The sequence below is a fragment of the Hydra vulgaris genome, chromosome 12 (assembly GCF_038396675.1).
Source record: "Hydra vulgaris chromosome 12, alternate assembly HydraT2T_AEP".
NCBI lineage: Eukaryota > Metazoa > Cnidaria > Hydrozoa > Anthoathecata > Hydridae > Hydra > Hydra vulgaris.
The window spans coordinates 51,450,671-51,465,000 of NC_088931.1; the positions used below are offsets into that span (position 1 = coordinate 51,450,671).

The 14,330-nt window shown below is 26.4% G+C and overlaps 1 protein-coding gene across 4 annotated transcripts in view; it reads left to right on the forward strand.

Annotated features, from left to right (window-relative positions):
• Positions 1–14,330, forward strand: part of LOC105849170 (uncharacterized) — a 209,399-nt gene that overhangs the window by 174,929 nt on the left and 20,140 nt on the right. For all 4 annotated transcript variants that reach the window (XR_010642513.1, XM_065813632.1, XM_065813633.1 and 1 more), the window contains 7 exons: positions 4,171–4,476; positions 4,552–4,716; positions 4,821–5,126; positions 5,449–5,598; positions 6,837–7,010; positions 13,133–13,303; positions 13,737–13,843. Coding sequence is in view for 3 of the 4 variants with exons in the window: in XM_065813632.1 (XP_065669704.1) it covers positions 4,171–4,476; positions 4,552–4,716; positions 4,821–5,126; positions 5,449–5,598; positions 6,837–7,010; positions 13,133–13,303; positions 13,737–13,843 (1,379 nt within the window). In the remaining variant the exon portion in view is untranslated. The remainder of the gene's footprint in view (positions 1–4,170; positions 4,477–4,551; positions 4,717–4,820; positions 5,127–5,448; positions 5,599–6,836; positions 7,011–13,132; positions 13,304–13,736; positions 13,844–14,330) is intronic.

Genomic DNA, 14,330 nt, shown 5'->3' on the forward strand with positions numbered 1-14,330 from the left:
AGTTGTTTCTATAACATTTTTTTTTTGTAGAAAAATCTAAAAAAAGTTTTTTTTATTTTTTATTATTTCCTATTTTGAAACATTATTTTTTAAGAGTTTTAAATTTAAAAGACTTTTGTAAATGTCTTGTAAATGAAACGGAAGCTACTTGATGTGGGCTGTAATGTAAGAGTTATCAGGCTATAATGGGAAATCATTGGGCCTAAATATGGGAGTTATTGGGCTATTTATAACTGCTTATATTTCAGCAATCTATTCATGAGTGCTTCACAATCCTAAAAAAAACTTGTTTTAACAATTAGCTCTATTTAAAAAATTTACTTTTCACAAAATAAAAAACCTGCTAACATTATATCTGCTTTTAAAAGGTTTCCATATTAAAAAAATGTGTTGACTGAAAATTTTTTTAAGGTTTTATATGGTTTCTAATGCTTCGTGCAGTTTCTAATATTACATATAGTTTTTAAAACTTTATATAGTTTTCAATACTTTATATAGTTCCTAATAATTTGTATAGTACCTAACATTTAGTACCTTGTGTTTTTTATAGCTTTTTTTTGTTTTGATATTTCTTAATTTTTCATTTAGTTGCTGCTATTTTGTTTCTGATCTTTTATATTCCTCTTTTTATTTTATATTGTTTCTTGTATTTCACATAGTTCCTGATATTTTTGTATAGTTCTTAATGCTTTGTATACTTCATTATATTTCAAGTTTTTTATACTATTTGGGTCTTTATTATGCTATTTTGCGGGTTTTTATTTAAATATTTTAGGTTTATTATCTTATTTTAGAACAAGTGTTTTTTATGTAGATCCTGGTGTTTTGTACACTCTTGGGATTTTATATTGTTCATTATAATCACATAGTTTCTTTACTTACTTTATTTATGACATCCTTTTTAAATAGTCCAAATTAGGGTTATAGACTTGTGTAAGTTTGAATATGTTACATTGTTCCCTGCCTAGATTGATGAACCCTGGATCTTCTTGACTCTGTTAATGGTTTTGGCATGAGCCTTTTTAATAGTGGCTATACAACTCCTTTTTTTTAAATCCTAATGAAAGCATAGCTCTGAAACTCAGTTTAATTATTTTAAGACCTTCTTATAGTAAGGTCTCTAAGAGGCTGTAACTTATCAGAGTATTAATAGTGCTGTATTGTACAGATATAGTGTCCTTGTTAGTGCTTTTAGTGTGCATTGTCAATGCCACACTATTTACAACTTTTCTTACAACTTTGAGTTGATTAGCAAGAATGAGACATTATTGCATAGTGCTAAATGTTTGATTTAAATAATAAGAAAAACACTAAAAATAAAAAATATTACTACTAAATACTTTTAATTTATCTTTTACAATTCTTTGTGGTCTACAAATTAATTTTTTTTCAAAATAAATTGAAAAAAAATAAATTTCAAAATAAAAATTTTTTTTCAAAATAAATTTTCAAAAAAATATTTTTCAAAATAAATTTAAATTTTTTTCAAAATACTTGCATTTTTGTGAGATTAATGTAAATTTAGCTGTTTCATTTTTGGCTCTTAAGGGTAATGGGTATTATACTTTAATTCACACTCTAATTCTATCCTCCAATTGCCACATGCACTCAACTTTAAGGTGCTTTTGCTTAAAATCACTTCACTAAATTGCTCTTCTCATTCTTCTTTATCATTTTCCTTATGCCCTTTTTTAAAAATTGCTTCTTGGTCAGTTATTGTGTTTATAATCTCTTGGATTCAGGGAAACTTTTATTCTTTCAGGTCTGTTCTCATTACAAAATCTAGAATTATATCTCAGAAGTTATGTCCTAGAAACTTTTTCAAAATCTTTGATAAAGTTATTAATAATGGCATGTCTAAAATTCTCTCACACATGATCCTATTGTCTCACCCGAGGATAAGGCAAAACTACTTGCCAAGATATTTTTCTCTAATTTGTCTATTGAAACTAATAACTTTACTTTCCCTGTCAGTCCAGAGAAACAGATTATTGACCGACTGTTATTTATACATATCAATCCAGCTCTAATTATTAAAGTTATTTCTCATGTTAACTCTTTTACAGATCCTGTACCAAAATATTTCTTTTACAGTCTTACAATAGTCTTTTTGAGAACTTTTTTAAATATTTTCTAAACTATTTAATAAGTGCTTAAACTGAATCTGGTTTCATAACTGCAGGAAATTAACATGCAAGATTAGTAAAGAAGAACTTATTTAGTTTTTAGACGTTCCAGAATTTCCTGTACACAGACAATTCACAGAAAGAATTGTGAAAAAAGTTACAAGAGATGGGTTTATAAAGGCAATAATGGCTCACAGAGAACTTCTTCCTGTTTTAGAATCTAAACAGAACTTGCTGAAGCTTTTTTAAGTAATAAGTAATATTCATTTGTTGCGTTATAACTTAAAAAAAGTTTGTTGTATAATTAGTATAATCAACAAAATTCATAAAAATTACATATAAATGATTTTTTATGTTTCTAATTGGTAGTATTTTGGGTGGCGGTTGAGGCATCTTTTAAAAATTGTTTTCTACATTACAGTCATACAATATTGTTATGCAAAATATTACAGCAAAGTATAGCAAAAATAACGATCTTTGTAAACTTTAAAAATCATAAGTTTTTAAGCTAAAATGACTGTCTAGGTGTCTAATTATGATTATTTGGGATTGAGGATTCAACTTAAGGTATTTTGAGTCAATCGAAATAACCTGTCAAAAGTTGTGGCAAACCGCGTATACCGCATTTTTTACCCAAAACCTTAGTTTTTCAGGTTGAAATTTGAAAACCTAAAAATTAAAATTTTTCGTTTTATTTTATGCATTAGTTTTACATAAGGGCCAACACATTTAAAATTCATATGGCCTAAGCATTTATTGTAAAAGTTGAAAAATGACCCGCTCTAATATATATATATATATATATATATATATATATATATATATATATATATATATATATATATATATATATACATGTATATATATATATATATATATATATATATATATATATATACATGTATGTATATATATATATATATATATATATATATATATATATATATAATATATATATATATATATATATATATATATATATATATATATATATATATATATATATATATATATATATATATGTATCTTTGGTCCCGGGTTGAAAGGGCTTAAGTCAATTTTTCATACAAAAAATTTTCATATTCATAGTACTTTTAAATATTCATAATATCAAGAATTTTAATAGTGTATTAAGAATGTAATAAATACAATATAAAAATACCTTAAATATGTAAGGATATAATGAACTTACACGCAGGAATTTTCAAACATTGATACTGCTGTCTCAAAAAGTTGGTCAAATTGACTTATACCCTTTCAACCCGGGACCAAAGATACATATATATATATATACATGTATCTTTGGTCCCGGGTTAAAAGGGTTGCCATAGTTTCCATAATTATTATATTTTGTTTGAAATTTATTCAATTTAATATGAAAAGTATTTAAATTTTTTCTTAAAATTTTTTTATTACTTATCAGTGGAGGTAAGCTAAAAAATATATTCAAAATATACTTTTAAAACTAGAAATAACAATTCATACTTTTAAAACTAAAAATAACACCCATAAATGGATGTATGTATACCCTACAAGTGGCTATTCTAGACCGTTTTCAACAGCGTCAACTGTATTTGGGTGTCAATTTGGGTCTGCACCCAAATTTAAAACTGAGGACCATTTTTTTTTTTTTATATGGCAAATTTTGTTTTTTAGGCGAAAAAATGCCAATATTTGGCAATACTTCTACCAAGTTTGTTTGGGACAAGAGGGTACCACTGCCCAAACTTTTTCATTAGAATAGCCCCTGTCTACTACTCCAGTTGAACTATATATACTTCAATAGGATTTATTTTTACTTATCTTTCAGTAGATGTACTTCAATTGATGTTTATGAATGTAATAAAATATAACTTTAAAATAAAAGGTCAGACCTCCATACCATAATAAAAATTATTTACTGCATTTGGAGTACCCAAAACTAAATAAATAGATTTTTTTAAATTATAAAACTTTATTTTGTTAAGTTAGATAAAAAAAGTTTAAACCAACTCTTGTATTTTTTACTTTATTATACTTTTATGCTGTTTATAATTTAATTTAGATTCAGAGGCACCAAGTTTAATATCATGTTCAAGTGATAATGTAAGTGTCATAACAGTTAACTGGAGCAGTGTTCCTATTGAAAAGAGTAATGGAATAATATTTCAATATGCAATTTGTCGTAGTCAGATATTAGACAATAACATCATTGGAAAAGAAGTATGCTTCAACCACACAAATCTTTTAGTCCTTGAGTTTAATTTAACTGGCTTAAATCGTGGAAGCACTCATAATGTCAGTGTTGCTGCATGCAACAAAGCAGGATGTGGAAAAAAGATCTATATTCTTGCAAGTGCTATGGGATTCAGTACGTGCTTATAGTTTTGCTTACTAATTATCATGATTATTTACTAACTTTGTTATTATTGATATTTAATTTTAGCCGATGGATATTGGTTAGGATGGTCGAAATGGGGAGCATGTAGTAAGACGTGTGATCAAGGTCAGATGATAAGAACAAGAATTTGCACACCACATACTGAGGGAGGTTATGATTGCTTTGGGAGTAACTTAGAGTTTACACCTTGTCAACTGGCAAGGTGTTCAGGTAAAATAATTTATAAAAATGTTCATATATTGTTTTTAAAGTAAATTGTAATTAAGAATTGTTTTACTAAAACCGTTCGCAACATACTTTATATTTACATTAAGGTTTTGTTTTGGGAAGTGATGGTCAAACAAACTGTACAGCTGTATGTGCTCAGAACAATTATATATGTTCACCTTTTTATTTAAAACCATATAATGATACATCTCTATTTCTGGATGCAATTATACCAATTAAATGTAAAATTAGTTTGGCTAATAGTGAATACAGCTCTGATTTTGATCCTAGTTTTGATAACAGTACAGGTGTTTGTCATGGTTACATTAACATTCCAGATGAAGTTCCTTGTGAGAGTAAAAGTGCCTTTAATCAACAAAATATGCACAGATTGTGCAATTGTATCAGTCCAGGTAATATTTTGTATGTAATATATTCATTGGATGTGTCAAATTTGTTAAAATGTTCATTAGATGCACTGTTAGATAAAAATTTGATATTTGTGTGAAACATCTACCTCTTACATAGTTGTTAATAATTCATTATATGTTTTAATTATCACTAAATAATTGATTTTAAAGATTTATTTATTACTGTTCTGTTGGTGTACTTAATAGTTTATTTAATTGTACTTTGATTTTTAATATGTTTGAAAACAAAAAAATATTCACATATAATTTTATAAATTATTTATTTGATTCTTTTAATTAATTTTTTTTAGTTTAATCTTTTTAGATGATTTTGGGTTTACAAAATGGGCTCATTGGAGTTTTTGCTCAGAGACCTGTGGAAACACAAGTGTAAAAGTTAGAAAGAGGTATTGTCTAGGAACTTGTACTGGAAACTCTAAAGAAACTCGTGTGTGTGATGTTCCATTATGTCCAGGTAATATTTTTTTAACACATTCCAATTCATATGATCTGGTTTACGCATTGATGATATGGATTACGTAATGATGATATGGTTTATGTAATGATGATATGATTTACATAAATTTAAATTGATATTAAAGTTTAAAAATTTTAGTTTTATAGATTTTTTTTTACAAGTTTGGTTTTTTTTTTTGCTGCTACAATATATTTGTACAATAAAAAATTGTAAATTACTTACAACTATTAATTATAGTTACTAATACAATATAATATATTTTTTACTATTACTAATATATGTCACTTTTAAAAAAAGTTAAGCATTAAGATGTTGTTGCCTTAGATCATAAAACAAAAACAAATTAGAACATTGAATTTTATGTTGTTTTTAAGAACAGCTAATCTTGCATCTTTGGTGTAATATTAATGCGTACAATAAAATAAAATTATTATTGGTGCAACAAAAATAAATGTCAGAAAAGCTGTTAGATATATCCCCTACACGCTTTTTTGAATCTTGTTAAAACTGATGTTTTTACTTCAATTAATCAGTATGTTTGCTGATGTAGCAATTTTTTAGTGTCTGTATATAGATTTGTTGGTTAATTTGGCTTGTATAGATATTATATACACTGATCCATTAAAATTATAGCATCCCTAAATACGTTGGTATTTAGGAATGCTATAATTTTTCTGTGCTACCTTGTAACCTTATAACAACAAAGAAATTACTATACTTTTTTAAATTAAAAATTTTTTAACAAGAACTTATTTTTTCTATTTACTATTTAAAGTTAGTTATATCAGTTAAATCAAATGAATCTTAATTTTTTTTCTACACTATTTTTCAGTATTTCTTTTTTTTTTGTATATCTTTGAACTAAATATTTTAAATGAAAAAAATTTAAAATGAAAATAAAAATAAACTATTAAAAAAAGTAAAACATAAGTAAGCCTGTTAGTAACATATTAGTTATAAAGAAACTAGACTTAAGTTTTAAAGCAAAAGTGATTTTAAAGTTTGAGGATTTTTTGAAAAAATTAATTAGTTTTAATTGAAAGTTAATTATTTTGTGTTTTAATTTTTAAAGGCCTTGCATTCTTTATTAGGTATTTTATATTACATGATTTCAATTTAAGAAATAATTTAAAATATAAATGATTATTTGTGAATTTTTTTTTTTGGATTTTTATGTGAAATAAATATTTTTTCTACATTTAAATTTCTAAATTAGTTTGTTCTTTTGCTATTAGTTGATGGGGAATGGGGAAGTTGGGGAAACTATTCTGAATGCAATACCACTTGTGGGTATGGCTATCAAATACGAACTAGAGATTGTAATAATCCATCTACAGTTGGAAGTGGTACACCATGTCAAGGAATTCAAAAAGATGAAAAACCGGAGTGCAATGCATTTCCTTGCCCAGGTATGATTAGCTTCATTAATTTTTCTTCTAAATAACAGACTAAAGTTTTTATATATTTTTGATTTAAGTGAAATCAAAACCTATATATACAACCCTCGGAATTAGGGTCGCTATTCGGCAATACCGACCAAACTGCCGATCTTAAAGTGATTGAGGGTAACCTCTTTGTGTCTAACTTCTTTGCCGACCTAAAGCCGACCTCTAACAGTTTGAGGTCAGCAATTTATTGCCGACCTCATTTTTCCTAATTCACAGGGTTGTATATATATATTAATGAAATTGATACAAACTGATGTCAGTTGTTTCATATCAGTTTATTCTGATATCTTTTAACATATATGTAGTTTTGTAAATATGTTGGCACACACACATATACAAATCTGTATATATATATATATATATACATATATAGATATATATATATATATATATATATATATATATATATATATATATATATATATATGTATTTATATATATATATGTATATATACATATATATATATATATATATATATATATATATATATATATATATATATATATATATATTATATGTATATATACATATATATATATATATATATATATATATATATATATGTATATATACATATATATATATATATATATATATATATATGTATATATACATATATATATATATATATATATATATATATATATATATGTATATATACATATATATATATATATATATATATATATATATATATGTATATGTATATATATGTATATATACATATATATATATATATATATATATATGTATATATACATATATATATATATATATATATATATATGTATATATACATATATATATATATATATATATATATATATGTATATATACATATATATATATATATATATATATATATGTATATATACATATATATATATATATATATATGTATATATACATATATATATATATACATATATATATATATATACATATATATATATACATATATATATATATATATATATACATATATATATATATATATACATATATATATATACATATATATATATATATATATATATACATATATATATATATATATATATATATATATATATATATACATATATATATATATATATATATATATATATATATATACAGCCCTAGTAAATAGGGTCTGCATTCTGCAATGTCGACCTAACTGCTGACCTGACAGTCTCTGTGGTCAGAAATTTTCTGACCTTAAAATTTCAAAAACCTTATCTTATTTACTATTTCAAGTAAATAAAAAACAACAAAACAAACTATTAATGTAAACAAATGTTTTATATGTTGTACACAACAAATGTTTTATATGTTGTAAATTTATTTGCAGAAATAGTACTGCAAAAATTAAATTTGTATCTTATACCTAGGTTTACCAATAGTTTATTATTGCTCTGTAGGATAATGATTTTTTGATTTATTTACACAGCCTGTCACATGTCATAAAAAAAGTAAATTAAAATTTTAATTCCAGCCAGAAGCAAATTGATCTACAAGACACAAATTCCGGCTGGAATTCCAGTATATCCCTAATATACATATATATATACAGTATTGTGAAAAAGTTAAGAACCACAAAAAAAACAAATCATAACTTATTTTTATTTTTAAATTTTTTTTTAACCGATTATATTTTTCTGGTAAAAAGAATAATAATAATAAATTTTAGAAAATAGACAAACAAAATAAAAAATAATAATAGTGATAAAAACTTTTAAACAAATATAAAAAATGTATTTAAAGTTTTATAGGTAATTTTTATTTTAAAAAAATTGTCAAAAAGTTAAGAACCACAGAATAAAAAACGATAATTTTTACCACCTAATACCGCATAATTCTACCATGAATTTTTAAGCACTCATTTATACGATTTGGCATTGAGTCTATTAAATTCTCTAAAATATATTTGGGAACATTTCCAAGTATTGCTGGTAAAATATTGCGCAACTCCTCAAGGCTCCTTGGTGCTTTCTTGGCAATCTCTTTATCAAGCCAACTCCAAAGATTTTCAATGCAATTTAGATCTGGGCTATTTGGTGGCCAAGTTAGACGCTCAATATTTTTACTTTCGAACCATTCAGAGACAATTTTAGCCCTGTGACATGGTGCATTGTCTTGCTGAAAAATGAACGGAACGCTTTGCTCAAGTGCATCAATTGACGGTAACAAGTTGTTATTTAAAATATCAACATAATAAGTAGAGTTGAGTCGACCATCAAATAATTTAAACATACTGAGACCATAATATGTCATGCAGCACCATATTCCAACCGACCCGCTACCTTGTTTTGTTCTTTAAACAATACAATCAAGATTATATTTTTCTGAAGGCTGCCTGCGAATCATAATTCGGTTTTTTTGCTTATCAACCTCGATATTCATCACATCACTGAACATTACTGTCCTCCATTTTTGTTTAGACCATTCTTTGACGCTTTGGCAAAATTCTTTTCGCTTTTTTATATGTTGTTTGGTAAGTCGCGGTTTTAGAACAGCTTTCCATAACATATTGTTAGCTAATAGTTTCCTACGCACAAGTGATGCCGACGCTTGACGCCCATTTGAAAGCTTCCATTCCCTTCTTAATTCATGCGACGGCATGGTTCGATTTTTCTTTGCCAACCTGATTAAAAGGTGATCATCATTGGGTGTCGTCAAATGCGGTCTTCCAGAACGATGGCGATCAACGTAAGATTTCGTCTCTGAATCTTTTGATGATTGTTAGCACCGAACTATGTGATCGGTTTACTATTCTTCCAATTTCGCGAGCGGATTTACCTTCCTGGTGAAAATGCACCACTTTTACACGATCTTCATAGGTAATAGCTTTTCTGCTCATTTTTTCAAAAGGAAAGAATTTTTTTTTGTTTGAAATTAAATACTTTTTTTGAAAGTATTTAAAAAAATTAATTTTTTTCAAATGTTTTTATTGGTTCTTTGGTAATAACTCAGGTCATTAAAAGAATATTTAAAAAAAAAGGGAAAAATAAATTTAAAAAGACGTTTCCGCCGCATTAAGCACAAAAAATTCTTTGTGGTTCTTAACTTTTTCACAAAAAAAAAATAAAAAAAAGTTAACACATAATATTTAATCCTTATTTTTTATAGGTTCTATTAACTAACTTTCAAAAAAAAAAAAGTTTTCTTTTTTCTCATGCTATATTTAATATGTTTGAAAAAAAAGACTATTTTATTATCTATAGAATAAAAATTAATTAAATTTATTTGAAAAAAAAACTTTTTTTTATTTAGTGGTTCTTAACTTTTTCACAATACTATATATATATATATATATATATATATATATATATATATATATATATATATATATATATATATATATATATATATATATATATATATATATATATATATATATTTACTGTGTCATAAATTGTTGACCCTTGGCTTAAAAAAAATTAAAATAAGTTTTATATTTTAAATAAAAAAATTCTTAACTTAAAAATTCTGAATAATTTTCAAAAAAGATCACCCACAACATGAAATGTTGTTTAAAATGATAGTGTTGTGCAAATTAGTTCGAACAGTGATTGAAATAACACAATTATTTGCCACATTGAAGTTTTATTCAAAAAAACATGCCAATGGTACAAAATATGATATAATTAATAGGAGATATGACCTCCTTTTGCTTTTACAAGCATTTGAACACGATTTGGCATGGATTCAACCAAAGTTGAACACATTTTAGTCACTTGCTCATCATGATACCAGGTCCTAATTACAGCACTAATTAGCTTTGCCATTGTGGAACATTCTTCTTTCAGGAGTCTTTGTTTGGTTATAGCCCATAAGTTTTCAATGGGATTGATGTCTGGAGAATTTCCAGGCCAGTCTAAAATCTCCAGTCCACTTTCTTCAAAGAATGTGCGCATTTTAGGTGAAGTATGGCATGGTGCGTGATCCTGCTGAAAATTGACATCTCCATCAGGAAAGTCCCTTGTCATACTAGGAAGCAAATGAGTCTCCAAAATGGCCTTGTATTTATCACTATTCATCATTCCCTTTACGTTAATGAGTCGTCCAAGGCCTTTAGCACTAAAACTACCCCAAAACATTTTCTTAGGCGGATGTTTGGGTGCTTGTTGAATATGTCCTGACCGAAGCAGTTCACCTTTGCTTCGTCTCACAAACTTTGACCTGTAGCCATGGACTTCAAAATGCTACCGGAGAATACTACGTTTTTCCAGTTGTCTGCTGTCCATTGAGAATACCTACGTGCCCATTGAAGACGTTTTCTCTTCATAACCGATTTCAATAACTGTTTCTTTAGAGGTCTTCTGGCAAATCTGCCAACTTCAAGGAGCCTTCGTCGGACAGTTGAAGAAGAAATATTTACGCCTGATGTGGACAAATCTCTTTGAAGGTCTGCACTTGTTTTCTTAGGATTCTTTATACTTTCTCTGATGATAACTGTATCATTGCGAGGTGTTGTATTGCGTTTTCTTCCACACCTTTATTGTCGCAGTGTTGAAGATTCACCAGTGTCTTTTTTTCTTTTCAAGATGTCACCAACAGTTGACTTGGCCACCTTTATTTTCTTAGAAATCTGTCTAATGCTCAAACCAGCATGTTCTTTAAGAGCTATAATGCTTGCACGTTTCTTGGAAGTGATGTCCATTGTGAATACAAGGTGAATAATCCGTCACAACCTCCGTCACAACCTTTCTGCACAAAGCTTGGAGTAGCACTGAAGCCACTGATGCGTTTGCTAGAATGTCTTCCCGGCAGCAAAGAGTTGCCAGACACCACTAGACTACAGTAAAACACTTATTTATCTGAAAAAACAAGAGAATCTTTAGTATCATAGCTAAAAGTTGGGCTTATTGTGAAAATTATTCCAATTTTGCCACTGTCCGAACTAATTTGCACAATACTGTATATAAGTAGTATTTGCAGGCAGTTACATAATGGTTTTCTGAAGTCTAGAATTTTCTTAGGCTGTTCACGATTGAGCAATTCTGATAATTATATATGCATCTGTATTTGCCAGATGGCAGTCAAATAATATAGAAGTGCAATAGCACATATTATTATTGTTATTCCGAAATATATTAAAGCATTATCTTTAATCATAATGTCCTATAAGAAAACTTCTACTACTAAAAGAAACAAGATGGTTTGGATCTCGTACAAGTCACATAGGAAAAGAAGAACTATTCCACTAGAACAACCACTGGAAAATTACAGCAGGGCACCACTTGAAATCCAAATTGTTGGTCGCCATCTGTTCCTACAAGGATTCATCAAAAGGAGACAACAACGCATAAAGCAAATTAATGAAGAAGTTATAAGTTTATGGCAAACCAAATTAAACTTTCCAAATTTATTAATTTTAGTTGTTCAGGCAAAACTGGATCAAGTGCTGAAGATGTACAAATAATATGTAAAACAAAGAAAATACGATCGATGGAATGAAGTTATTGACATCACAAAAAATGATGCCGAATGGCTCTGCAGTGAGGACAAAAGAATGTATTATCTTAGATTGAATGCAAAGGACAGCAAACAGTCCACAAGTGCCAGCAACAACTTCAGCAAAACCAAAACTGCAACCAAATGAATAACATTTTCATTAGTAATATTTCATTTAATTTGGGTAAATAAATAATAAGTAAAAAAATTAAAATTAAAAAATAACAATCATAAAATTGTTTAAAATTTTAGAAAATCAAATTAATGATTTTTCATTACTTTTGTAAAAATATTCATTGATTTATGACCCAGGAACATGGGATCAAAAAGTCATAACATATAAATTATTTTATTATTTTATTTTATTATTATAGTTTACTATTATTACTACTTTAGTTAATGAAAATACTACCTAAGCACAACCTTTAGACAGTGTATTTAAGTTGCCCAGTTAATATGATTTAATTAGTGAGTGTACATTTTGCTCATAAGCATTTGGATTTGTGGATTTATGTATATATATATATATATATATATATATATATATATATATATATATATATATATATATATATATATATAAATAATATATATATATATATATTACAATAAAAGTGCAATAAATTTTTTTTTTTTGGTTTAGTTGATGGTGGTTTCTCAAACTGGACTGATTGGTCAATATGCAGTAGACCATGTGGAGAAGGAGTAAGCATAAGTAGACGTTACTGCAACAACCCTGTACCTGCATTGAGGGGTAAAGATTGCAATGGCAGTGATATAATGATAATGCCGTGTTACCTTCAAAACTGCACACGTATGTACATAAATCTTGTATATATAAATAAATCCATAAGTTATTATTTGTGATTTTAACTAAATTAAATTTTATATTTAATGCATTTACCTCTTTTTATTTTATTTTTGTCTACCTCTTTTTTATTTTTCTTTATTCATTTTTCAATTCTCTATAAACCCTACCCAATACCCAAGTCTTGATCAACATGACAGTTGCATAATGAAGAAAGTAGATCTCAGTTAAGTGAAATCTATTTGACTACAAAAATACCCCATCATTTTAAATGCAATTTTTATTTTTTATTTAATTTATTTATTTAATTTAACTAATAAATAAATAATAAACATTGTTTATTATTTATTTAAATAACTATTAAGTAAGAAACTTAATTACTATAAATTATTTACTATAAACTCTTAATTAAAGTATTAAATCAATTTATAACTAAAAGCTGTTGAAGTGGATTTAACACAGAGAACACTGGAGACTTGGTTATGGAAAATGTATAATATTAATTCAAAAGAAGGTCACGCATTTGCTCAGCGGTTTGAAGAATCTGTAAGATTTTTTTAAATTTCAGTGTTATAAACATAAGTTTTTCGTTTCTTAGGTTTGATAATGGTTTCTTAGATTTGAATACTTACATCATATGACAACTAGTGTTTTTAGCTTTTATGATTGCCTGAAAATAGAGGCAATCATAAAAACATTACCTTGCAACCTCTTTGCTTGTTAAATGTTAAATACTTCAAAACATCTTGTTGTAAGCAAGAACAGTAATAAAAGAAAAAATTAAAACAAGTAATAAGTTATGAATGTAAGATAACATAGCATAAAGTTCCTTGATAATAGTAATAATATGAATATCAGCCGATAAATAACATCTTAATAAATACTCTAATAAGACTAACTAAATACTGAAATAAGACCAGAAAATTTTAAATTAAAAACAGATAACAAACTTAGATATTTTTTTAAAAGCCAATTAAAAAATCTGTTTCAAAAAGCAAATTTAATAACAACAATACAAAAAAAAAAAAAAAAG